The following is a 25099-nucleotide window of genomic DNA, read 5'->3' on the forward strand; positions in this document are numbered from 1 at the left end:
AAGAATTTAGATCACTTAATTATGCCATTCAAATCTTTGACTGGGACGGGGCCACAATTAATCATAAGGATCAAATTCTATTTGGCTGCTTCAAGAGATGTGGTGGGCCCCATTCATACAATTTGACTGGACCTTAGTTCTGGTGAAAGAAACTTTTTAATTCAATTAAACATTACTATTTATCTATACATTATTTTACATGGAATATATATTCTCTAACTAAAATTGCCACATATAACACAAATTTTTTTTTTAAATTGAAAAATTGGTTATTTGATCTTCGTATGTTTAAGTTTGGATTTGTCAATGATATGTATTGAAGTGGTTCTTCCAACTAAATTCTCGTTTTAATTTTGGCATTCATGCTTAGTGTTGAAAAGGCTTCACAAGTTAGTTTTTGGTCAAACTCATTGCAAATAACTTTTAATTTTTTTTCTTTTCATGTTCTTGTAATCAAAGAAGGGGATGGTGCGATGTGCAATGCGGAAATCAAATCCAAGTTTTAGAATGACAAAAGAAAAGAAAATCTTAACAACTTTGCAATGTATAATCCCCACTGCTTTTTGTAGAGTAAATTGCTAATAAAGTAAAAAAAAAAAAAAAAAGGATGAAACACTAAATGAACCAAAACATGACGAGCAAGTTGTGTACTTTTGCCATGACTAGAATTTTGGGTCAATGAAAAAGAAACACATTGAGTTAAGTCCCCAATGAAAGAGTTTTGTGATAATCTATTATCTATATTGTATAATCATTTTTCAGGGAGTGGAGTCCCTGTTACAAAATTTGAAACTAGTGAAAGACCTCGATCAGGTTTGTAACTTGGTACTTGGTGACCAGCGCCTCTAACTGTTGCAAATGTCAAATTATTCTTGTAATCTTGAACATATCCACCAACCTAATGACCAAAATGAAAAGAAAAAAAAATCAGTATATGTGACAATAAGTCAAGATTATTATTACAATTTAAAAAATAAGATTCTTAATATGTGGTAATATATCAATACTATTGCTACCCATTAGGGTCTTCAATAGGTGGATCCTAGAAGACCAAAATATATATATAAAAAAAATACTTATTGAAGCATTTTTTTCTTTTTTTTTTTTGGGTAAGAACCAAAGTCTAAGTATTGGTTGAATGATAAAATGCTAACCTCCCCATCACGATACCAAGGACGCCAAGAATTTAAAGCTGTAATATTCATGGTTTCTAAGGAATATTGTGTTCCAGTGACTGGCACCCTTCCATCTACATCACCACTGTTGAAAAAAAAAAAAAAAAAAAAGAGTAGCACCAAAGGTTATTTTGATGTACAATGTAATAGAGACAATGGAAAAGCAAGAATGCAAATCCTTCAAAATCGATACGTAAGCAAAAAATGACCATTATTGTGGGAATTGGCCAGGCCAGGTTTGAAGAACTTATACTTCATAAAGTGATATCAATAACTAATTTAAAATATATGGATGCATTATGCCAAAGATATTATCATTACAAAACTTTTAATTGTTTAAGGCAAAAATGTAAATTTAAGGCGTGATATTAATAGGAAGTGAATTTAAAAAAAAAAGAAAAGAAAAGAAAAGAAAGGTGGGACAAGGTTGGTGGAGGGAGTACTCTACAAAAAGATACGTTACATCATGTATCTTGTGGACTATAGAAGTTTTAATAATAGTAATGTGTCCAATAAGTTATTTAACTATAGAAATGACTCTTGATAAATGATTGGGTCATTGGCAGTTGATACCAAAATTGAACAAATAATTTGTTCACGAAGAGAAAGGATGCAGTCAAACTTCTGTTTTCAAGCCTACCCCCACCCCACTTTATAAATATCTTTGTCTCCTTGTGACATGCCCTTTATGTACGCACGGCATGTGTATAAATAAATCTTTTTCACACTATCAATATATACATTGACGGAATTTAATAAATACCACATCATTGAAATTTAAATTTAAATATCAAATTTTACATATGTGATATACATTTAAATTCGGTAGTATATACACTGTTAATGTATAAAAGATTTATCCTATTTATATATATATATATATGTATATATGTATGTATGAATATATTTGTATGTATATGTGTGTATGTATGTATACCTATATGTGTGCGTGAAGGTAAGTGTGTATTTGTGTGTATAATTGTAATCTCTGTTCATCTGAATGTAATATACGAGCAAATTACCTGAATGTCCACACTCGGATACCATTCTCCATCAAATCTTTAATAAGAGGAAGAACTGTTGATGAACTGTCTCCCCAGTGTTGAATAACGTCACTGCAATTTTTTATTCATTTATTTAGTAGGAAGAATCGGACCAATCAAAATTTCGTAAAAAGACATAATTAGAAAAAAAAAAAAAAAGCAAAAAGATACAAAACCTGCACGATTCCCAATTGTAGTGTAATTTGGTGAAATTGGCATGCATTGCCTCTTGTACTTCAGGAAGATTAAAGTATGACTGAACATAATATTCACTGCATGGATCGATCTCCATTATCTGTACATCACATTAAAAAAAATTAAGATGTCGAAATATTTTATGACATGAAATTATTTTTTTAACCTTTTCTTTTAACCAGAAATAATTTTATTAAATATTTCCCCCTTTTTTCCTTTTTTGGGTTCTGGAAAAAGGAATTTATGACTACTTAGCCACATACCACTAGCTAAGAACCTGCTGAATGTGGTGTTGGTTTGTGGATAGAACAATCTTTGAGCAAATGATATTGGTTTTCTTGAAATATTTTACCACATGAATGACAAGACTACCCTTTCAGGTCTATTTGTTATGATATTTGCTTTGGCTTGAGTAGGACAATCTTGGAATTTTATTAAAAATAAATTTCAGTGACATCACAATTTGAGTTTTGGCAATAAAGCCAACAAATCTTTTTTGGGTGCAACCAAAGTAGTTCAGAAATGCCACTAACCAGTCCTGTTGTATAATATAGTCGAATCACTTCCAAAAAGTCCCGAAAACAAAAGTGTCCAATACCAAAAGCAGAAAAGAAAACTCACCGAAAACGGCTTAGGGATGCTGGTCAGATTAGAGTGCAAGCACATAGGATAATAGATATTGTAGATGTCAATAGTTCCAACCATGTTGCCAGCTTCTTGTACGCTTTTAATGCACTCATCTGATGTTTCGGCATCCGCTGAGAAATTACAATATTTGTGGATATCTCTTGAAGATTCAAGGGAAATCAAAGCATGGCTTGCAAAGAAATCAATCATGCCGTTGTTATCTGTCTCATCATTGATGGCTGCATTTCCAATCTGCATTTTGGCACAGAAGAGAAAGTTTAATCCAGTTCCATATACAAGTTAACATAGTAACTAGCATTTAACAGCTCTTTCATTTGCAATAATTATATGTAATTATTCACAGCAGTCACATTCACGAGCTGGCATATGGTTAGAATATTGTACAACTAATTATTGAATTTCTTCCCCAGAAAGTGGAAGTTTGATTATAAGGGTCCCTCCTCAATGCCACTCAACTTGTATATGGTCCTCCATGAAGCTGTTTCCAAGATGTCTATGCAATGTATAACAAATCAAAAAGTAATATTCAGTGTCTTGTTTTCAATGGGGTACAAGACGAAAGAGATTGCCTAACCAGGAGTGGGGCTAAGACCCCACAGTAAGTGGTGTCAAATTTTCGTACAGTAGAATTTATTTTTTAAAAAATAAAAACTACTAATATTATATACAGATTATAATTGTACCCTACGAGTACTTTTTTTTTAAAAAAAATGTTATAAAATCAATTCATTATCAATTTTGTTAAATACATCTTTTCTTAGTGTAAGTAATTGAGCCTCTTGAATTTTTTAAAATAATCTGAGAATCACTGTCAACTTGATATTCTACAGGTTTCTTTTATAAAATTTATCTTTACCTTATTATAAATAAAAATCATAATAACTTAATTTCATACTATAAATAAAAAGTTTACCATCCACTTGAATAATTCTTGTTTCTGCACACTTTGAAGTTTGAAAAAAAAATGATTTGAAGAATTGGTTTTCTCACTCCACTCAAGAAAGTTCACCCCCTGTGTTTGGAAATTTTAGATGAATTTATTATTGAACTAACTTTCATAGATAATTTGAAATAAATTCAAAATTATTGTGATGGTAAGAATTATGAATTTTCAATTTTTTGGGATCATTGTATATAGGAAAGAGAATTTGATAAAATGTAGTGGGATCAAATAAGATGCAACTTTAAAATTTTCTAAATTTCCTAGGCCTAAGAACTAATTTTTCAAAGTTGAGTGGGGTCCATTGACCCCACTTACTTGTGTATGGCTCCGCTAATGAAACCCAAGTTGATGTGGTCAATTGGATTTCAAAATATGCCTTTAGCTTTTTTTTTTTTTTTTTTTTTTTTGTCATGGGAATAAGCTAAAATTCAGAAGCAGCAAAGTGAGTCCTTTAGATTTGAGAACAAACTCTTAATACAACATATAAATTCTGTCATTCAAGAAAAAAGGTTTAAAACAGTAAGAGTAGCTATATGATGATTGACGAACAAGTGGGAGGAAAAGCTTTGGGCCTTAGAATATTCTTATCATGTTTCACATTACGAGGATGCTTTTTCTCCAAAGTCTCTAGTGATGTCTCCACTTTGAGGAGGATAAGTTAGGCCCACAGTTGAACAAAAATTCCTTTTCTTTGTCGACAAAAATCAAGTTTAAACCAATGATGGAAGTGGAGAGACGTACCAGAATTCCTCTGAGATTAATGATTGTCTTGTTGGCCTTCTTGTTATGGTAAACAATATTATGTGCTAATTGAGGCACATAATGGCCAGCGTAGCTCTCTCCAGCTATGTAAAAATCCCTATTTTTGTACTCAGGAAACCTCTCAAGCCAATTTAGTAAGAAAATGTAATTGTCTGCAGCAGTTTTTGTATCCCCACAATTCTCAAAATCTGATGTTGTGTTGGAGTATGAAAATCCAACCCCTGCTGGAGATTCTAGGAACAGAACATTGGCAACTGTTGGGAGGACAAATTAATTGAAAATTTATTAAGTACCTAAACATCAATATCTTTTATTTGAAAGACAAAACGAAGTAAAATTTCAAGAGAAAATTCCACACCATGATTCCAGGCATATTGATTCTTGTACAGTGTTTTGCCGTCGCTACCAACCCTGAATGGTCCAAGTTCTTGCATTGCCCCATAGCCAAGTGAAGAACAGCCAGGACCTGTTTCGAAAGTGACAAATTGGGAAAATTTCATATTGAATTGAATGCATTACACATCAAAGCCTATGCCGCGTTGAATTGACGGTTCTACATATCCTGCCGATGACGAGTTATTTGAGGTGTTTAATTTTTATTTAATTAAAGGGTCCGTTTGGATGGTGTATATTTAAGTGTTTGAATAAAATTTTACTGTAATTTATTATAAAATTTATAAAAAATACTTTTGTCAAAAAATTGAAAAAAAAATATTTTGCTTTTACTTTTCCTTTTTCCCCTTTCTTTTCTCTCCTTCTTCCTCCTTGCTACCGTCGCTGCTCTAGCCACCACTGCAGGCCAACACATCTGCCACCACCTCCTCTCCCCTCCTCTCTCTCCCTCTCCTCCTCCTCCCTCCTCCCTCCTCCTCTTCTTGCTCCATTCCTCCTCCCTTTCCTTTGTTTGAGTGTTTGAATGAGTATGTAAATTAATTTAAAGTTTTTATAATATTTATTAGAAAACATAATATTTTAAAGTAGGCATCCCTTTTGGGTCAATATGTGATTATTTCTCTTGATTTTGATTGAATTAGAATCCTGAACAGGGTGTGAACTCTAAAACGAGTTTAAGATTAGATGCACTTTGTCGGTTAGTCCACCTTGTCATCTCAAAGTGCGCCCTTATTCAAATGACACTTTAGACCCTACTACTAATTTCTGATCTTGGAAAACTGAAAAACTCAGAAGGATTTCATGTAGATTATCAAGTGTTCGTGAATTAACACTAAAATGACCCTCATTCCATCTACTCTACTCATTAGAATTGATGGAAGTGCCAAAATTTTATACTTTTTTTGTTTTGTTTTCTTTTTTTTTTTTTGAAGGGGGGCGGGTGGGTGGTGGAACTGGAGTTCAATGGGAGACTTAAGTCAACAAATGGATGAGGAACCAAAACTTTTAAGACCGAAATAGTTTCAAGGAGTTGTGGGGTACGTTGCTCTTTTGGCTTACTACTTGTGACTGATTACTTATATATAGAAAGAAGAAAAAGAAAGACTTTTGACAAATGATTTTATCTCTTTTTGGGGTCTTATTAAACCAAATCGACATCCATGCCTCGTCATTCTGAGCACAATATGAACTAGTAGTGTTACAGAATGAGTATAGTTTATTAAAATGGATGATTACCCTGAAATAGATAATTAAATTAATCAAGAAACTTAAATGATATTTAAATGGATTTAGTAGATGTCATAGTTAAGCAAATGAAAAAGTTTCTTAATATTTTTCATGCGATTTCTTATGTCCATTGGCGTATGAATCATGGACTCGAGTAGAAAAGACTTACAAGTGTCGTATAACAAAGAAAAAGCATACCATTTACATATGGCATCATTTGGATTGAGGGGAATAGGAAGGATTTGGTCTTCTTTAATTTTTTAAGGGGAAAGGTAGATGTTGGGCTTACTTGTTTATTTTACATTTAGTTTGTGGACACTGGTTAAGTGGACTTTAGTTATTGATACTTTGAAAAGACAAAGTTAAATTATAAATTTATGAAAATATAAGGAAGGACAATAATTGTTAACATATGCATTTATATGATAAGTTGGATATGACTTATATGATTTTAAGTGTACAACAATCGGCACTTGTTAGAATAACCTAATGAATTGAATTTTTTTTTTTTTTTTTTGTCGATACGACAGAATTTTTATAATCTAAACTAACCTATTCTAGGGGGAGAGGGAGGGGACTCGATGTAAGTAGAAATTCCATCGAAACTGGTCAATGAAAACCGTTACATATTGTGACAAATTTTATAGGAGACGAGATTCGAACTCTTGACCTCCCGCACCACCAATTGAATTGAATCACTTTAACTTGCCTAATTTACATATGACTGCGCATCCATTAAACCAAAAAACCGAATAAATTAAATTACTTTTACTTGCTCAATTTACACATCTCTCCTTACTTTGGACACATGGACCAATCCACTTTTATCTACTCTTTCCTTATCCTTTCTTTTCCTTCTTTTTCCTTCCCCTTAATCCAAACACTGCAGAAAACCGCCCGAAAAGAAACTCAATTTTCCATTGATTAGGTGGGATTACTAGACTTCCTTAATCATTAAGAAAGAAGACTCAACTTACTAGAAAAAACAGAACAACCTCACAGCTCATAGGCAACATGCATAAACCGCATACGAAACATCAAAATCAGGTCCTATACAGCTGTGCTGGCACCAATAATTGTCAATGTAGCGTTCAAAAAACGTAGCAAAAACTGACTGTTAGTCGTTGCATTTTTGTCATGTAATTCTGGACACAACGAAAATTACCTGATGTAAAAGGCAATTTTGTAAACAAGCAAGTTCACAAACTGAAGAGTAGACAGGGAAAAAAAGGGAAAGGAAACTCAAGAAGATCGAAGTTAGTTTAAAGTACATATAAATACCTCCATTGAGCCAAAGCAGCAGGGGCAAATCTTGAGCTTTCTTGGGATCCTGTGCTTCGGTGAAGTAATAATAGAAGGCACTGCCGGCAGTGGCATTGATGGTGACATATCCACCATACTGTTTGAAAATAACGGGGGGTTGTCCGGGCAATTCCTGAATGATATCCTTCTCTTTCAGCCCATCTTGCATAGGCTCAGGTGGATTCTCAAATGGTGTGAAGTGGGATTTGTCAATGTTAGAATTAGGCTTCAATTTGGCCATGAAAAGTTGATGGTCAGCTTCCCTGTGGCTCTTCCCAAGGATCTTGAGAGCCAAAGATGAAAGCAAGAGAGTTGAGAGAAGAAGAATTTGGGTTTTCTTGATCTCCATCTTTGGAGTATTCTTGCTTTTTGAACTATACTACCTTCGAGTCTGAACTTTGCGTATATATAAGAAATTTAGGAAGGTGTATAACAACCACTTGGGATCCTAGGTGACATATTTTGAATGCCAATCCAATGCTACCTCTAATATTGCGCCAAGTATCCTGTTATTATTTGTATTTTAATTTTTTAATAATTCAAATTGATTTGATTTAACACAAATTTTCTCTATCCTCTAAAACTTTGAACCAAAATTAACCGGCTGGTCTAATTCAATTACCATCACTTTTGAGTTAACTACTCACGATCTGGGGAAAAAGAAAAAGAAAACCTAAGCGATTGAGCCACCAAAGTCTTTCATCGGTGATTGCTTTGAACAAAGCCAAAAAGAGACAAAGTCCCTGAAGCTTGTTAATTTTGGTTCAAAGGTTTAGAGGGTTGAGAAAACTTGTATTAAATCAAATCAATTTGACACTCCTCGCCCTACTTTCCTTTTTCTTTCCACCAACGCAAAGAAACACACACACACCATTTTTCGTCAGCGTCCATATGATGAGTAAAAGACTCTCCTTCTTCTCCCGAACAATTAAATAATAAAAAATTCAAAATTTTCAAATACTTTGAAAACCAGTTTCTTCAAATAAAAATATAAAACACATAACTTTTTTCTTATTATACTTCATGAATATTACAACATATAAATATGTATCTTATGCGTTATAAACAAAAATTTCACAAAAATTTCTTTCTTGCTTTGCTTTAAGAATACATGTTCTGAATTCTATATATTTCATCTATAATCGAGTTTTAGGATTTTATAAATGACTTTGTATATATACTTACACACCCGCACAGATGCATGCATGCATACACACACATATGTATCTTAAGGTAGCGAAATTTAATATACCTAACCTTAAATATAAAACCTTAAATATTTTAGGTTTTTTGCAGGGAAAAGATTTTAAATTTATAAAAAGTGCTTTTGAACATTTTTAATTTTAAAATAAAAGAAAATTTAATTTTTATCCCCCTTAGTTTTGTCCCTATATTTATTTATTTATGGAGCAACAAAGAGGCAGTTGCTTTTGTTTCAGGGGAGAAGGGCAAGAATGATAGCACTAAACGATGTAATAGTTTTCAATAGATTGTAATTTATTGTTAATTACTTGTACATCTTTGTAACAAATGTATTAGATTCTACAACTGTTCATGTGTTGCTGTATGTGTCTATATGGAGCAGATTTGCTTATACATATTTATAATAGATATGATAAGATATATCCAAATATTGTTCAAGTTGATCCATACATGTTAATTGAGTTAAAATAAGCATTTTCTCGTCCTTATATTTTGAATATTTGTATCATTAGTGAAATCTTATCGTTGAATCTTACGTTGATAACCTTTTGTGCCACTAGTCCATATTTGACTGGTCAAGATCTTCCGTAAAGAATTATGCTAAATACTCTATTGGCGATAGATTCCTTTATTTAGAGGGATAACATCAGAAACCCCCTTGAGATTTCTCTTAATATTACCTGCTGCACCTAAAATTTTAAAAGTATCACTTATCTCCTTTATTTTTGTTATTTGTGTAACAAAATTTTTTAAAATCCTAAACTACCCTTTTATTTGTTAAATAAAAATACTCATCAATCACCTAACAAATAATCTAGAGTAGTTCTATCACATCATAATGCTATAGTCCATAAAAATATAAATTTAAAAAATAAAAAAGATATTTACAAAGAAATACACTTGCACCAATTTAATTCTATATGCTCAAAATCAATATTTCATTAACTTAATTTATTTCAATTTCTTCTCAACCCATGCCCAGATCTTTGAATTGTATTGATCATTATAAAAATCAACTTAAAATAATCAAATTAATCATACCCCACTCTGTTACAATCGCAAGAAGTAAAAAATAAATAAATTTCAATTTCTTATAATTTACAAATAAAAAATTGCATAGTTATCCAAAAAATGAGTAGGAGAGAATGCTGGAGAAAAGAAAAAAAAAAGAAAGTGACTTTTGTTTCCTTTGTTTTTAATTTTTTATCTCCATTTATTTGAATGTGAATTATGTATCAAGTGAGGGTTAATATCGTTCTTTTGCAATTATTAGGGGAGATAAGTAATATTTTCAAAACCTCAAGAGGCCGAGTGATATTAGGAGAAACTTCAAAGGTTTTTAGTTTCCGATATTACCCCTTATTTAGATGACAAATTATGACTGGGCCCATCACATTATGCAAGGCAAGGTCAACTTGACATGTGCATAACTGCAAAAGGCAAAGCACTCGTCACTGTCCAAAATTTCCGTCTTTCTTGTGCGACCATATTAGCCACAGGCGTCAAAGTAATGATAATAAATAATGATAATAAATTACAAAAAAATCAACTTTTTTTAATCTTGGTTTACTGCATTTTTCAACAGTTCCAGAGAAAACCAATCATAAATTATATATATTTTTTGAATATTGATAAGAATATTAAATTACAATAAACTCCACTAAGTAAGGATAGGATCAAAGTAAGCAGATTACGTTTCAACATTACTTTCACCACACAAATGGTGGAAAGTATAATCAAAATATAGTGGACGAATGTAACAGGCAAATCAATCGCACATTTAATACCCAAAATAATTGAATTTAACTTCTTTATCCTTAATCTTTGTCCATCAACTAACCCACTACGTGTCTTTTCTAGCATCGGGACCAGTACCAATTTAATGACCAAATAATTCTACGATTTTGGCTGCATGTAGCATTATACCAATAGAAGATTTTTTTTATTATTATTATTTTTTTTTACCGTTTACCAATAGAAGATTCGAAGATGACCTGTCCAATATGGGCAGCCCCTTCTAGGCAAAAGATTGTTGGCCAAGGGTCACATGAAATGTTAGAGGTTGTTAGATATTCTTGCTGATGGTTTGTTTGTTTGTTCGTTCGTTTGATTGGAAAGGAAAAAGTATAGTATGGAGACAAAACTATTGGTGTCTTGTCTTAATTTTAAGCTCTTAGCACATCTAAACAACTTGCACAGTGTATGTACTACCTTTGGGTACAGTACCCATTATTTTATCGTGGTATGGTACCCATTATTTTATTTTGTCAAATCATTTAGTGATTTAAATTTTTGAAATAATCTAAAAATTGATAAGTTTGATTTTATATCCAATGGTGAATTTGGTCTCATCAATACAGTATTTAAAGGGACCGTAGAGCTCTCCTATATTATTATCGAGGGATGCAGGATAATTAATTTAAATTTGAAATTGAAATCTAAAATTTCTATATATGTCATGCATTCAATCATGATGGTGCACGTATTGTTAATGTATATAAAATTAACTCTATATTATTATTAAATGTTATCTTGTGGACTATAGAAATTTATTTGAAAAGGTGCAAGTAATGTGTCCAATTTGGTTTATTTGAAAAGGTACAATTTAAAAAAAAAAAAAAAAACAGATGTTGAATGTATGGTTTTGATTTTTGATACACTACATGGTTTGGTCATTTGGACCCACAAAGTAATTTAAACAAAAATGTGATTCAAACTTTGTAAGGTTTCAAGTCTGCCACACCGTCTTCATTGTTAACATCTTTCTACGTCCTATCAGTTTCCTAATTTACGAACTGTCCTTTATATAATTGGCAAATTATCAAATTACCTATATATCCATACACAAATTCCATTCTCCATTAACTCTTTGATGAAAGGAAGGACCGTTGATGCTCTATCTTCCCAGTGTCCAAAAACATCACTGCAATTTTTTTTTTCAATTTAGTTAATAGGAAAAATAGGAATACCCTAGTTTTTGTGACAAGATACATTAGTCAAAAAAATCCCAAAAAATAGAGGGAAGGGGAGCCAAAGACCTGCATGGTTCCCAATCATAGTGTAATTTGGTTACACTAGCATGGATTGCCTCTTGAATTTTAGGAAGATTCAAGCATGAATAGACATAATATTCACTGCATGGATCGAACTCCATTTTCTGCACATCATAATACCTCAGTGTGAATAATTTCAATGTAAATGCCTCAATGTGGCATTCATGCTCAGCATGGCAAAGGCTTCACAAGCTAGTTTAGGGTAAGCTCAATGCAAATAATTTATTGATTTTTAACTTTTTCTGTTCTTATTATTAAAGAAGGGATGGTGGGATGTGCAAAAGAAAAGAAAATCTTAACAGCTATGCTATGTATAATTGTCACTGCCTTTTGTTGATTGAATTGCTAATAAAGTAAAAAGAAAAAAAAACATCAAATGTATCAAAACTCGACGAATGAGATGACTACAATTTCGTGTCAATAGAAAAGGAAAAAAGTTGAGTTTACTCAATCCCAATGATATGGTTCATTGATAATCATCTATCAACTATTTTGCTCGTGCTCATAGTTTATTTTTTATTTATTGTGAATTTATGCAAATGTGAATAATTTGAATAAAAAATTAATAACGATCTTACATGTTCTTTTTCTTTATCAATAAAAATTACTAATTTTTAATAAAAAATTAAACCCTAAACCGTTATAAATATTCCTTTAAATGTTCATGGGGCAATCTCGATTGAAGCCAGGCAAAGAACTAAAGCCAATTTAAAACTTCTCACTTACACTCCCTGCTTTCTACCACTAATCCATGCCTCCCTTCTCAACATTCATACATGTTCATTGATATTAATTTTAGAAAATTGATGTATTTTAAATGTTTAATTATCATATTAATTTTTGAAAACATCTTTACATACGTTTACTATAATATAATAGTTGTTATCAAATATTGTAACACATGTCAAAAAATCCATAGATATGTTTTAAAGATATTTATTTAGACAACTAAAATTTTTACAACGACCATAAACCTAACTTTGTATTCGTACTTAATTAAGTATAGAAGATTTAGCAATTTATTTTCTAGATCAATATATATTTAGATTCTAGCAATATTGATAAATTTTTCAGTTTAACAGTTAAATTTTTTTTTTTTCACACAACTAATCTATATGGAGAAAAAATTATACAAAGAAAAAATGATATTATTAGAAAATAGATAAACTATAAGAACAAATAATTCAAATTTACTTTAAAAAAGAGAAAGGAATAATTGTAGTTTTGATCTTTAATATTTAGCCTCTGTACCAAATTGGTCCCCAATGTTTCAGTCAAAATAAATCGAATCCCCAAAAGTTTGTGATTTTAGGTAGATTTAGGACAACTAATGGAAATAGAACAATGACTAATGATCAACATCAAATTACTACTAGTCAACAACTTTGACTTTGCACTTTTTGGTCCCCCCATGGTTTTGATTTTGAATCATTATAGCTTTCTAATTTTTAAATAGTGATATTAGGGAATTTAGCATGAATTGAGATGCAAATAAAATGAAATAGTGTTAAATAAAACAAATAATCTTGATTTACAAAATTATTAGAAGAGAGAAAACTATAAGAAAAACTAATTATAGAAGAGTTAGATACAAATATGGGTAAAGTTCAAGTATCCAAATAATCCATTAATTTTCTTCAATTAGGCATATATGCCACATAGGAGAGAACATATGGGTAATTAGAATGATAACTATCACATATATAAATATATATTTGGGGAGTGGAATTCTTGCAACAAAGTTTAAAACAAGTGAAAGACCCTAATCAGGTCAATAACTTCGCACTTGGTGACTAATACCCCTAACTATTACAAAAGTTAAATTATTCTTATGTTCTGAAACATATCCACCAACCTAACGACAAAAATCAAAAGCAAAAAAAATTAATAGATATATGTGATAATAAGTCAAGATTATTATTACAATTCGAGAAATAAAAGCAACTTCAAATTATCTGAGACCAAAAAAGATGTCTCTCGTGAGTTGCAAAAACAACTTCAAATAATCTGACACAAGACACTTAGAAGTATAGCTTATTACGCTCCGACGATAAACTAATGGGCCCATAGGAGTTAGCTTGGCAATGGGCCAAAATGAGTTGCGATTGGGCTTGAATATCGCGCGGATGTGTGTTTCTTCCGAACATATGGTCATATTTCTGGTGAAACCTCCACAAATTTCCAGTAAAGGAGCCCTTTAAAAAAAGGATTTAAAGATGGCCTAGAAAAGAGAAAATTATGGCATAAAACAATAAGAGAGGACAACATAAACAGTTATACTTCACAAAAAAGCTTAAAATGGTCGCATATGTTTAATAGTTATCAAATGACATAATTCTGATTACTCCACTTGTGTCCATCAATTAATTGATTTGATAAACATTCCAAAACCCTCCAATTTCATAAAATGTCAATCACTATATTGTTGTTAGGGGCACAAACGAGTCGAGTTTTAGTTTAATCGAGCCAAATTTCGACATAATTTTTCGTAGTTCGAACTCAAGATCGAACTTGACGACCTCAAAATGTCAAACTAGAGTTCGAGCTTGATTCAAATTCGAGTTGAGTTCAAGCTCGAATTCGAGCTTAAAAAAAATAAAAAATACTAATTATTTTATTTTTAAAAAATGAATAAAATAATAAAATATCAGGGATATATATGTAATTTTACTATTAAAATAAAAACTAATATATATATAAATATATAATCAATCTCAAGTCGACTTGCGAGCTAACGAGTTTAGTATTTTTTTGAGTTTGAATTCGACTTAACCAGCTTGAACTAGACTCAAACTCGATGTTGATCGAGTTCAGATTCGAACTGCTCGCGATCGATTCGTGAGCGACTGGATTTGTTTGCAACTCTAATTGTTATACAACGGCAATCAACAAATAACCAAAAAAAAAAGAAAAAGATCAAAGAAAAAGAAAAATGTATGCCAAATTCAAAACTAATTCTAAATTTTTTAGCTTAGGCGAAGATGATCTTGACAAAAGTTATCACAATGAGCCAATCCAATGAAAGACGAACTGAGTCCAAAGACAAAAGGGCCGTAACGGCTCCAAGTAGAAGAGAAAGGACACGTAAATCCAACGAAAACTTGAACGCATAAGATAAGCCTTCTAACCAACCAATCCCTTCAATGAAAAATTTAACTAAAGTATGTTTCTTTAAAGCAATAATTTCAGATTGACCGATATTAGCTCAATTTTTGTACGAGTAGTACTAAATTACTAAAATATGAACAGTCACCTTATGCACTCTTAAAAGAGTACTGCAAAATTTCATAATCTGAACCTAACAAATCCCAAATCCTCTGGCATTTGTTTCAAATTAGACAAAATCTGATGGCATCAATTTTTTTTTTTGAGATAATTAAAACTAAACAGTGATGAAGGAGGGGCGGTTCAAAGGAGGAAGTATAAGTGAGAAATTGTGGGTTCGACCCTCCTATTTACACTATTAAAAAAATAATGATAAAAAACCAAAAGGCCCTAATGCATAAAGAAAGGAAAAAGTATAAATTAAATAAATTTGAGAACTTGTCTTTTTTCAATGAGTCATCATCTTAGAGATCATCATAGATGAGGTTTTGTAAACTTTTCTCATCTTTTTATTTTCCTAGACCTTGTTTATGGGATTAAAAAGGTCATCAACTAGAATGAGTAAGAGCCAGAAATATCAATTATGAAAACATCTACGAAAACATTTAATGCAACACTTATTAAAACTATATGTATCTATTTATCATTGATCTTGCACATTTGTAAATATACCATTTGGTATAATTTTGTCGTAGATCAGGTGTGCTGATACCCATGATTTTTTCAAATATAGCAAATATATTTGTGTTGATATATTCATGATCTTTTCGTTATATAGTAGATAGATTTGTGTTGATCTTCTCATGGTACACATTTCATCATCTTAGGAATTTGTGCCAGCAGGCACGTAGTATAATTGACGTATTTAGTCGTAAAAGTCAGGTTTGCAGCATTTTTATCCCATTGATGGCACAGAAAAACCTGCATAAGAAAATAAAATATTTGTGATGTCAAAAAAATTAAATAAAATATATTTGGCACATAATATCTTGAATAATTTAATAATTTTTGTTTGTAAAATTTAACAAACAAGAACAAAAAAAGGAAAGAAAAGAATGCCAAATATATACATTATGAGTAAGGATTATAGAGCAATAATGAGAACGACTTGAAATATTAGGTAAATAATTGAATAAATATTATTAACTACAGGATGTAATTGTACACATATCATTGACTAAAGTTAGACTTGTACAACCTATATATATGTAACAAACAAACAAAACCGGAAACATTAAAGAAAAAAATAGAGGCAACCAAAGTGATGAGGAATTATTGAAGAAAGATCCATATCATAAGAGCAAGTTAATTATGAGAGACAAAAAAGGGAATAAACTCAGAATCAAATTTGTATACTTACTCATTAAAGACCAGCACAATCATAACGATTGGTTGAAATCCAACTACGATTTCTTCTGATTCTTTATACATAAAAGTTGAACTTGACCTTAGCCCTAATTCGTAGCGCAACTAAAATATCATATTAAAGTAACCTATCAACCTTACAGAATTTGTGGATAAGTTGCTAAAACACAATTAAGGTGAATGTTAGTTTAACCATGTAAGTGACATGAATGTTAGCTGAGTTGAAAAGTTTAAGAACAGAGATAAGTTTTAGCATTTTGTAAGAAGTACTTATTCACGTAGGAAGTTATAAAAATAACTATGAAGAGTAATTTGGAAGTTGTTATCTGATGTAAATTTTTGCATTATGAGTTTTCTTTTCTAAAATTTGAGATGTTTTTGTTAGAATGTTTACCATCAAATTCAAGAAATAAAATTTAGGTCAAAATGTAGAATATCCCCTTGTGGATCAGCATTTGCACTTTACTCCCCTATGTTTTGGAAACATACAATCTAACACCTTGTGGTTTCAACTATTATAAAAAACTCATAGAACCCATTAGAAGCAATGTTTTTGAAAACCGGACTGGACCAGTCGGTTTGATCAGTCAGACTGCGAACGGGTCATAGCTCTGGTCCAATTCATACTTTGGGTTAATTAGACTTAGAAACTGGATTGAACCATTCAAACCGTATGAACCGTGTGAACCGAATTGAACCATTGAACCAATAATTTTTTATTTGTGTCTATTAAATTGAAAAAAATTACAAAAAAGAATAGTTTTTCTTTAACCCTAAAGACTAATTATTAAATGCCACATCCATTCACTTTCCTGATTCCTCCAAACTCCAATTCTCTTTTTTTTTTTTTAAGTTGCAATCTTTAAATATAAAAAATGTGAATTAAAATTCACAATGTCTAATTCCCATAGACATAAATTTTGTATAATTTTAGAATATTGTGGTATTTTTGGGTTGGATTTAAGATTATTTTTTTGGTAAATTTAATTAAGATTGAGATGAAATTTATTTATTTTAACTTATAATTTAAAAAATTTATTTGTGAAAATCCAAATTCTTTGAAAATATTAAACTTTTCATCATATGAAGTCTTAAATAGTCCAATGCTTGTCTTATTTTGTACATATATATTTATATAAATTATTTGAAAAAAAATTTATTGAATCAGGATCGAACCGGTCCGACTGATTGAATCTCGACCTGAACACTTTACCGGTTCAATTGACGGTCCGAGTTTCAAAACGTTGGTTAGAAGTGACAGGAGCATCCAAAATGCCAAAAATACCCCCTTAAATAAAGATCCAACATTTTGACCAAAAAAAAATAAAGATCCAACAAGATGAAACTCATTTGCTTCTTCCAATTTGTGATGAAGTGAGAGAATACCCTAAAGAAAGAAGAAGAGAAAGAGAGGGAGCTTGACTAAGGCATTGTGAATTGGAGCAGAGGAGGAAGGTCTACTATTAGAGGTATTGTGAATTGGAGCAGAGAAAGAAGATTGACTATGATAGATCCAAGTATAGTTGGTAAGTTTTGGGTTTATATTGATTATGTTCAAAAATTTATCTTATACGATGCAATAGTTATTGTCAGCAAACAAGTCCCAAGGTTATGGGTTTGTTATTATTAGTTTAGGGTTTTCATATATTGGTTACTACGTAATGCTTAGTGGGGTATATCAATACTGTATTATAGTGTTTGGTTTGCTTATGAATTCAAATATGTAAAGACATATTCATAATAATTAGTTGTTTGTAGTCCCAAGCTTTATAGATCTCTTTTCAAGGTATATATAACATAATACAGTTGTATATATATTAGAAAATTTGATGACTAGTCCTAAAATTGTGTTGACATAGAACTCATGTATTGCATTTAAAGATAGAAACTATATCAAGATTAGTCTCTGAATTGGATTTTGTGCAGATCCGTGTATATCTATCAGCCATACTCATAAAAATTAGTTGTTTGTGGTCCCAAGTATTATATATCTCTTTTCAAGTTGTATATAACATAATGTAGTTGTCTTAAGACAATATACTTGTGGCACTGAAACTAGTTTTTTGTCTTCTTATATTATATTAAACAGGGGAGCATAAAATAAGTGAATATGTGGAAGTGCATATGTACTATGGAGGAAGGTTCAAATTGGAACAAACTATTGTGTACATAGGAGACAAGGTGGCAATATTTAGGAAGAGGAATCCAAAAGAGCTTTCCATTACGCTACTGTGCAAAATGTATATGAATGGTGGGTTCTGGTATTGTAGTCCAACTATTGATTTGGATGGTGGGTTTCTTCCAATTAGAGGAGAAAATGATATAAAACTAATGAATACTACACATGATAGGCTTCCTACAAGAGTAATAAACTTTTGAAGAGGCTAAAAATGATGATAAGGACAGAATGGTCAAAAACAATATGGAGGCTAAAATTGATGAGGGTCCACATGATGGTGAACCTAAGTGGCTGAAAGAGGGGATTGAGACAGTAGAAAATGAAGATAGTTTTGCTGACAAAAAAGGTGATGAACCTATTAAATAAATTTCAAGTTATTCAATGAAATTTTTTTCCATATAACCAAAGGCAAGGTGGAAAAAAAATCAGGCTGGTCAAGAAGAACCTGGAGTAGGGCAAAATCTTTCTGTACCATCAAGTAGTGAGAAGTCTATGGATGTTAGAAGATCTAGGAATGCACCTGATGTCATCAAGCATGTGGAGCATTATGTGAATAGCTAAACCTCTGCAAATAATAAGAGACTAGTCAGTCATAAAGAAGAAGTTAGACTCAACAGTCAGCAAAAAGATGAAGTCTTTGAATCCATGGTTGATGATGAGAAATTGTGGACTCATATGGATCTAATTGTGAGGTGCAACAAGAATATCTTGACTTTGATCCACAAGTCGAATTCAAAAAAACCTCATTTTGAGCTGAAAGTTGGTCATAAGTTCATGAACTTCCAAATTTTTAGATTGTATTGAAAGAATGGTGGATTTGGGAGGTGTATGAGATAAGTTGGATAAACAATGACACATAAAATTATAGCAAAATATGCCGAGGGTTGTACATGGAGGATTCATGCATTACGTATCCAAGGCACAAAAACTTTTCAAATAAAAACTTCGAAGGGTGAGCATATATGTGGTAGGAATACACTAAAAAGTTTGTGACTTCATCATATCTGAGCTGAAGGTAATGATACAAGATTAAAGATGATCCCAAATGTGCTGTTACAGGATTCTAGAATGAGATTAAAAGGGATTTAATGGTTGAAGTCTCATCTGCCAAGATTTACAGAGTTAAGAGAAATGCAAAAGAAGAGATATAGGGGCTAGATATTGAGCAATATCAAAAAATTTGGAACTATGCAACTCCTGTAAGACAGACAAATCTAGGAAGCACTATAATATTACAGATTGATAAACCATCAGATGATTCAAGAGGTACATTTGAAAGGCTGTACTACTATTTTTATGGATGCAAACAAGGCTTTCTTGATGAGTGTAGACTTCTTATTGGTCTAAATGGGTGTTTTTTAAAGAGTGCATTTGGTGGCAAACTTTTATCAGTAGTAGGAATGGACAGGAATGATAACATGGTTCCAATAGCTATTGCTGTTGTTCAGGTTGAGATATATGATAGTTGGAAGCGGTTTTTGGGGTTATTGATGGGTAACTTAGGAATGGGCATAGACAACATAAGTTGGACTTTCATTTTAGATAGGCAAAAAGGTCTAGTACATGCAGTTAAGGAAGTTTTTCCAGAATCCGAGCATAGATTTTGTCTAAGATGTGTATTAGAATTTCAACCAGATGCTCAAGGGAAAAGAGCTAAAAGATCTATTCTGGGCATGTGTAAGGGCTGCTAATTCCATGGACTTACAAATAACAATGGATGAAATGACTAAGATTGACCAAGAAGCTGCTAAATGGCTGGCCAAATTTCCACCAAACTTGTGGTCCAAGTCAGGTTTTAGAACTACCAGCAAATGTGACATTTTGGTAAATAATCTGTTTGAATCTTTTAACAACTATACTCTGCCAACAAGAGAGCAAGCTGTGATAGGCATGCTGGAGTGTATTAGGAGAAGGGTGTATTAGGAGAAGGTTAATGCAAAGAATCCAGGTGAAAAGAGTTGGAATGGAGAAATTTCAGGGCAAGATATGCCCCAACATCATGGAGAAAATTGCAAAAAATAGGACATCTACTAGAGTTTGTGTTGCTATTTTGGGTCGAAAGAAAAGATAGGAGATTGATGCTAGAATTAGAAATATAGTTGTAGTGGACTTGGAAAGCTAGACTTGTACCTGTGGCATATTCCAATTGAGAGGTTATCCTTGCACTTATGCTTGTGCTGCAATACCAACAGCAAGGAGTGTGAGGACCTCAAAAATTTCATTATCCTCTGGAAAATTAAATCAAAATATTATTGAAAATATTAAAATTATCCAATAATATGTATTTATATTTAAATAGTATTATTTTCAATCATTCAAATGTTACATTTCAATTTATTTGAATTTTTAAGATTTAATTGACGGTTCGCGTTCGGCAAAGCCCTAAGTTGAATTTTCGCGCACCGACGCGCGAATTAGTCCTAAGTTGAAATGTAGTATATGTAGAGGCTATAAAAATGTATAATTAAGTTGGAGAAATGTTAGATGAGGAATGTGAGGACTCGCAATTTATTTCTTTTAAATTCCCATTCTGAGGTTATTTAATTAGTTAATTGTTCAATTATTTCGAATATTATTTTCTAGCCCTATTGGACCCAATTCTATAGCATTATAGCTCATGAGTAATTTTAAGGCAATTAGTTCGCAATTCAAGTCTTGAAAGTTGTTAAGTGTGAATAGTGCCCGTAGGCTCAGGAATAGTAACTGATTTGAGAGTTCATGAGCCCGAATAATGGGAGATTTATACCCTAGTCTTAAAATAGGTATTTTTTATGCGTAAATATCCATGTATTAGTTAGAAATGCCATCGTTATAAGAATTTCTCAAAAAATTTCACCTTATCGCGCATAAGTGGGAAATACGCGTTTTACGCGTGCGATTTATTTGAAGGACTTTAGAACCTTATTTTGAGGTTATTAAGAGTGAATGATAATTACATGAATATATGTGCATTAGAGGTTTAGTACACAGTTAAAACAAACCTCAGAGGAAACGGGTGCAAAACGCGCGCGCGATACACTGTTCATGGTTGACTTGGGAGCACAAAAGTTGTACAACACTCAAGCTTCTCAAGGAAGCTTTCCATTTCAGATTTTCCCCTCCCTTTCCCCTCACCATAACCGCCGGTCTCTACTCTCTCTCACACTCCAAATTTCACAATTTTTCCTCCACCATTTTCTTGCTCCAATTCACACCAAATTCACCACACAAGCTCAAGACAACTTGGACAATCACTTGGACAAAGAAGGAGCTGCACATCCACGGATTTTCTTGGGGCTTTTGGGACACCAAAATCTGACCTTTTAGCACACAAGTAAGATAACCATGATCCACTCTTCAATTCTTGTTCAATGAAGGCCAACTCACACTTAAGAGCTTGATTATGCTTATGGGTAGCTTATTATTGTTGGAAATTGTTAAATGTGGGCTCTATGAACTCCCACTTTGAGTTGATGGCTGTGATGATGTTTGATGATGGTTTTATTGTTGAATTAGTGCTTAAGGAAGTAGATTAAAGGTGCATTATTGCTAGAAACTTCATTGAGCTCTTGAAGCAAAAAATTCCGATTCTGCCCCTGCCAAGACCGACCTTTTTCATGCAAAATTCTGAGGTTTTAACGGCTTGTATTTGATGTTTATGTGTTGTTGCAGTTGTGTGTAAAGTTTCATTGAAAGATATTGAGGTTTGGTTGACCAAAGGTGATGAATTCCAAAAACCAGCAAAATCTGGAAATTTTTCCCATATGGCTCAGGCAGCCATTTTGTTTCGATCATAACTCTGCCCTCCGACATCGAAATTGAGTGCCGTTAGTGCCATTAGAAACTAGACTCTTCCAGCTTTCCAACGGTGTAAAATTCACTTCCTGGTTCCACCTGAGTGAACCGTGGCAGTCTTTTAAAGTCACCTATCCTGCTCCACTGGTTCACTGGAAGCCAGGATATGAGCTGCGTTTTGTTGCCAGATTTCGAGCTAGTTATGAGTAGAATTTTAAAACAATTTCTTCTGAAAAATTGTATCCCTATGAGTGTAGTTTCCAACGCTACCAACGATGCTCAAATCTAAGTTGAATTGAATGAGATGTGACCAAAATACGAAAACTGCTCTGCTGTTGAACCAAACTGTCCAAATTTTCCCAGTTTGTGTTCGAGTTTTTTATCTGATTCTTGACAAGAAATTGAGCTTCATGGATTGTGTAAATGTTAAGCTGAATGTCTATGGTCATTTGAGGGAAAATGCACCACTTTCGTAGTTGAAATGATGTTGAGGAATTGAAGGAAAAGGAAGGTATATGCTGTCCAAAGAATTCTGGAAATTTTCCAGATTTTAGTCAAATTTTGGGGGTCAATTTTGACAAATTTTTGAACTACTTGGGCTGTATACATGTTAACCTATATGGGTAGTATTGTTTGGGTGAAAATGTAGCTTTTGGGTAGATGAAAAATTTTGGATAAATTGAAGGGGAAATGGACTACTTGCTACCGTATGCACCTGAAATTTTTCCAGTTTTGAATGATAATTGTGAACTGTTTTCACGATAACTTGAGCTCAAATGATTTGTGTATTAATTAAGGGGTTTGTATAGCTCAATTCAGGACAAAAATCTAGTAGAGGTTACGTCCAAAAAGTGGACCAAAATCTTATTCTTCAAGAAGATACCAAAACAGAATTTTTGTTTGAAATTAGAAATGGTTTGATGTTTGGATTTCATTGTGGGTAAATGTGGACCAAAGTTGTCCCGAAAATGTTTTCTAGCATTAACCGTTGTTACTAGGTCCACTTTGAGTTAATAACCTTGAATTTTATTAGACCAAATGCCCTATTTTGAGGAATTTGTCAAATCTGGAAATTTTCCTAAAAACTCAAGTTTTTGCTTTCATGAAAATCATTGGACTAAGTTGGTCGTGGAATTTGGCAATCTTAAGGAGTTTCTATTTTATAGAAATTCTAACGACTAGTTTTACTTGGTTTATATGATTGCCTCTTAAAGGAATTTCCCAAGATATGTTTGGGAAAAATTTGAGGGGAAAATTCCTCTAAATGGTTTAAATGTGATTTTTCTCAACTTGTGACACCAAATTGGTGTTAAATGGCTTATATGATTCTAGAACTTGGATGTTGGAATATTTGACGAATTTAGCAAGTTTTTGGGTTTTAAAGAAACTTCAAAATTTAATTTCACTCGATTTGTGGATTTCACTTTAAATCCTTTGAGAAAACGATTAATACTAGTTTGGGATTTTTGAGTGAAATTAAATGCTAGTTGACTCGAGTTAAATTCGCCAACTCAAAAGTGGAAATTTATGTGAATTATTATGATTTTAGGAGTTGGTGAAGAGCACAATCTCGATCAAAGTTTGGAATTCTAGACACTTCACTTGAGGTGAGTGTCTCTTGCATGAATCGTGTTTAACTGCTAGTTGAACTACTTGTTAAAAGTACTTGTTAGAGATATCATGAAATGTTATATGCTATGTGATTGCGTGAAATGCCACAAGTACAAGTGTTGCAATGTCGATTGGAGCGTGGTCTCGTCGACTAAATAAACCAAACGGATGCACGTACCACACTCTATTAGAGTGAGAGGTACCTCTCTGCCGTCTTGGTAAAAGTGCTTGCAATATTCGTGTTGGAGTCGGGCCCGAAAATAAGGGGGAAGACGTTGCTAGGAGATGTGTAGATTAGGGAAAATATCTACGTGGAGTTTAGGTAGTGAAAGTTGACGGAATGTCAACTACTATAAATTTTCTGATCAAGTGCGTGGACTTTGGCTCCTGAGAGCCCCGTATCCTTTTCTTGTCATGTTATTTCGCTTTCTTAAATTGTTAAGTGCTTACTTGTCTATTTGTACTTGTTAAATTGCCTTATGTGAATTGCATGTTTCGAGGCACCACTAAACTATTGGCTCATCCCTTCCAAATTGTTTTCCTTGACAGGTTCTGAAATGCATGAAGTCTTGGAGAACTAGAACAGAAATGTTATATTTTGAATACCCACTTTTGTAATTGTATTTTTGGAAACGTTAGTATCTTTTGGATGATTTTTGTGTTTTTGGGAAAATGTGAATCCTGTGATGCTTCTGTGCTCTGGATTAGGAACTTTAAATTGTAAATTAAGTTGAATTTAAGTATACTAAGCTCGACGTTTTCGTTGGTACTTGGAATTGTGTTTTGGGCTGTATAAGTTGAATTGTATGAATTATTTAAGTACGTGACTTGCTCGAGAAGTAAGGTTTATTTTCGATTTATATTTGGTGAAATTAGTTACTAGAGTGCGTGAGTCCTAGCGAGAGCTAGACAGGCGACCCGCCAACCCTTTGGTTCGCCTTAGGGAGAAGTGGGGCCGCCACAAGGAGACTAGTGGAAGACTTTATTCATAGTTGCTACAAGAGAGATGCATATCTAAATGTATATGTGTATATGATTGAACTTGTTCCAAGTGATACATGCTGGGTAAAATGCAAAGAACTTGGTCCTAGTCCACCTGCAATTAGAAAGATGCCTGGTAG

General features: G+C 32.5%; 1 protein-coding gene and 1 long non-coding RNA gene across 2 annotated transcripts; one reads left to right on the top strand and one right to left on the bottom strand.

Moving 5' to 3' along the window:
• Window positions 1–620: 620 nt before the first annotated feature.
• On the bottom strand, window positions 621–8108 carry LOC113727163 (serine carboxypeptidase-like 40). The gene is made up of 8 exons (XM_027251174.2): window positions 7668–8108; window positions 5125–5232; window positions 4746–5020; window positions 3035–3292; window positions 2395–2513; window positions 2198–2290; window positions 1155–1260; window positions 621–898 (listed from the first exon to the last, which is right to left on the bottom strand). Exons 1-8 carry the CDS (start codon window positions 8035–8037, stop codon window positions 752–754), a joined length of 1476 nt encoding a protein of 491 aa, XP_027106975.1. The 5' UTR covers window positions 8038–8108; the 3' UTR covers window positions 621–751.
• Window positions 8109–21684: 13576 nt separating this feature from the next.
• LOC113727166 (uncharacterized) lies at window positions 21685–24838 on the top strand. Its single transcript, XR_003457710.2, has 3 exons — window positions 21685–21906; window positions 23917–23974; window positions 24528–24838. It is a non-coding gene; the product is annotated as an uncharacterized lncRNA (long non-coding RNA).
• The last annotated feature ends 261 nt before the right edge of the window (window positions 24839–25099 follow it).

This window comes from Coffea arabica, chromosome 2c (genome assembly GCF_036785885.1).
Source record: "Coffea arabica cultivar ET-39 chromosome 2c, Coffea Arabica ET-39 HiFi, whole genome shotgun sequence".
NCBI lineage: Eukaryota > Viridiplantae > Streptophyta > Magnoliopsida > Gentianales > Rubiaceae > Coffea > Coffea arabica.

Bases quoted from the DNA above. Each gene is read 5' to 3' on its own strand.
- LOC113727163 (XM_027251174.2), bottom strand. From the start codon at position 8,037: ATGGAGATCAAGAAAACCCAAATTCTTCTTCTCTCAACTCTCTTGCTT. The intron at 2,514-3,034 runs GTGAGTTTTCTT...TGTGATGTACAG, and splicing joins GCATCCCTAAGCCGTTTTCG to ATAATGGAGATCGATCCATG. The intron at 2,291-2,394 runs GTTTTGTATCTT...AAAAAATTGCAG, and splicing joins TACAATTGGGAATCGTGCAG to TGACGTTATTCAACACTGGG.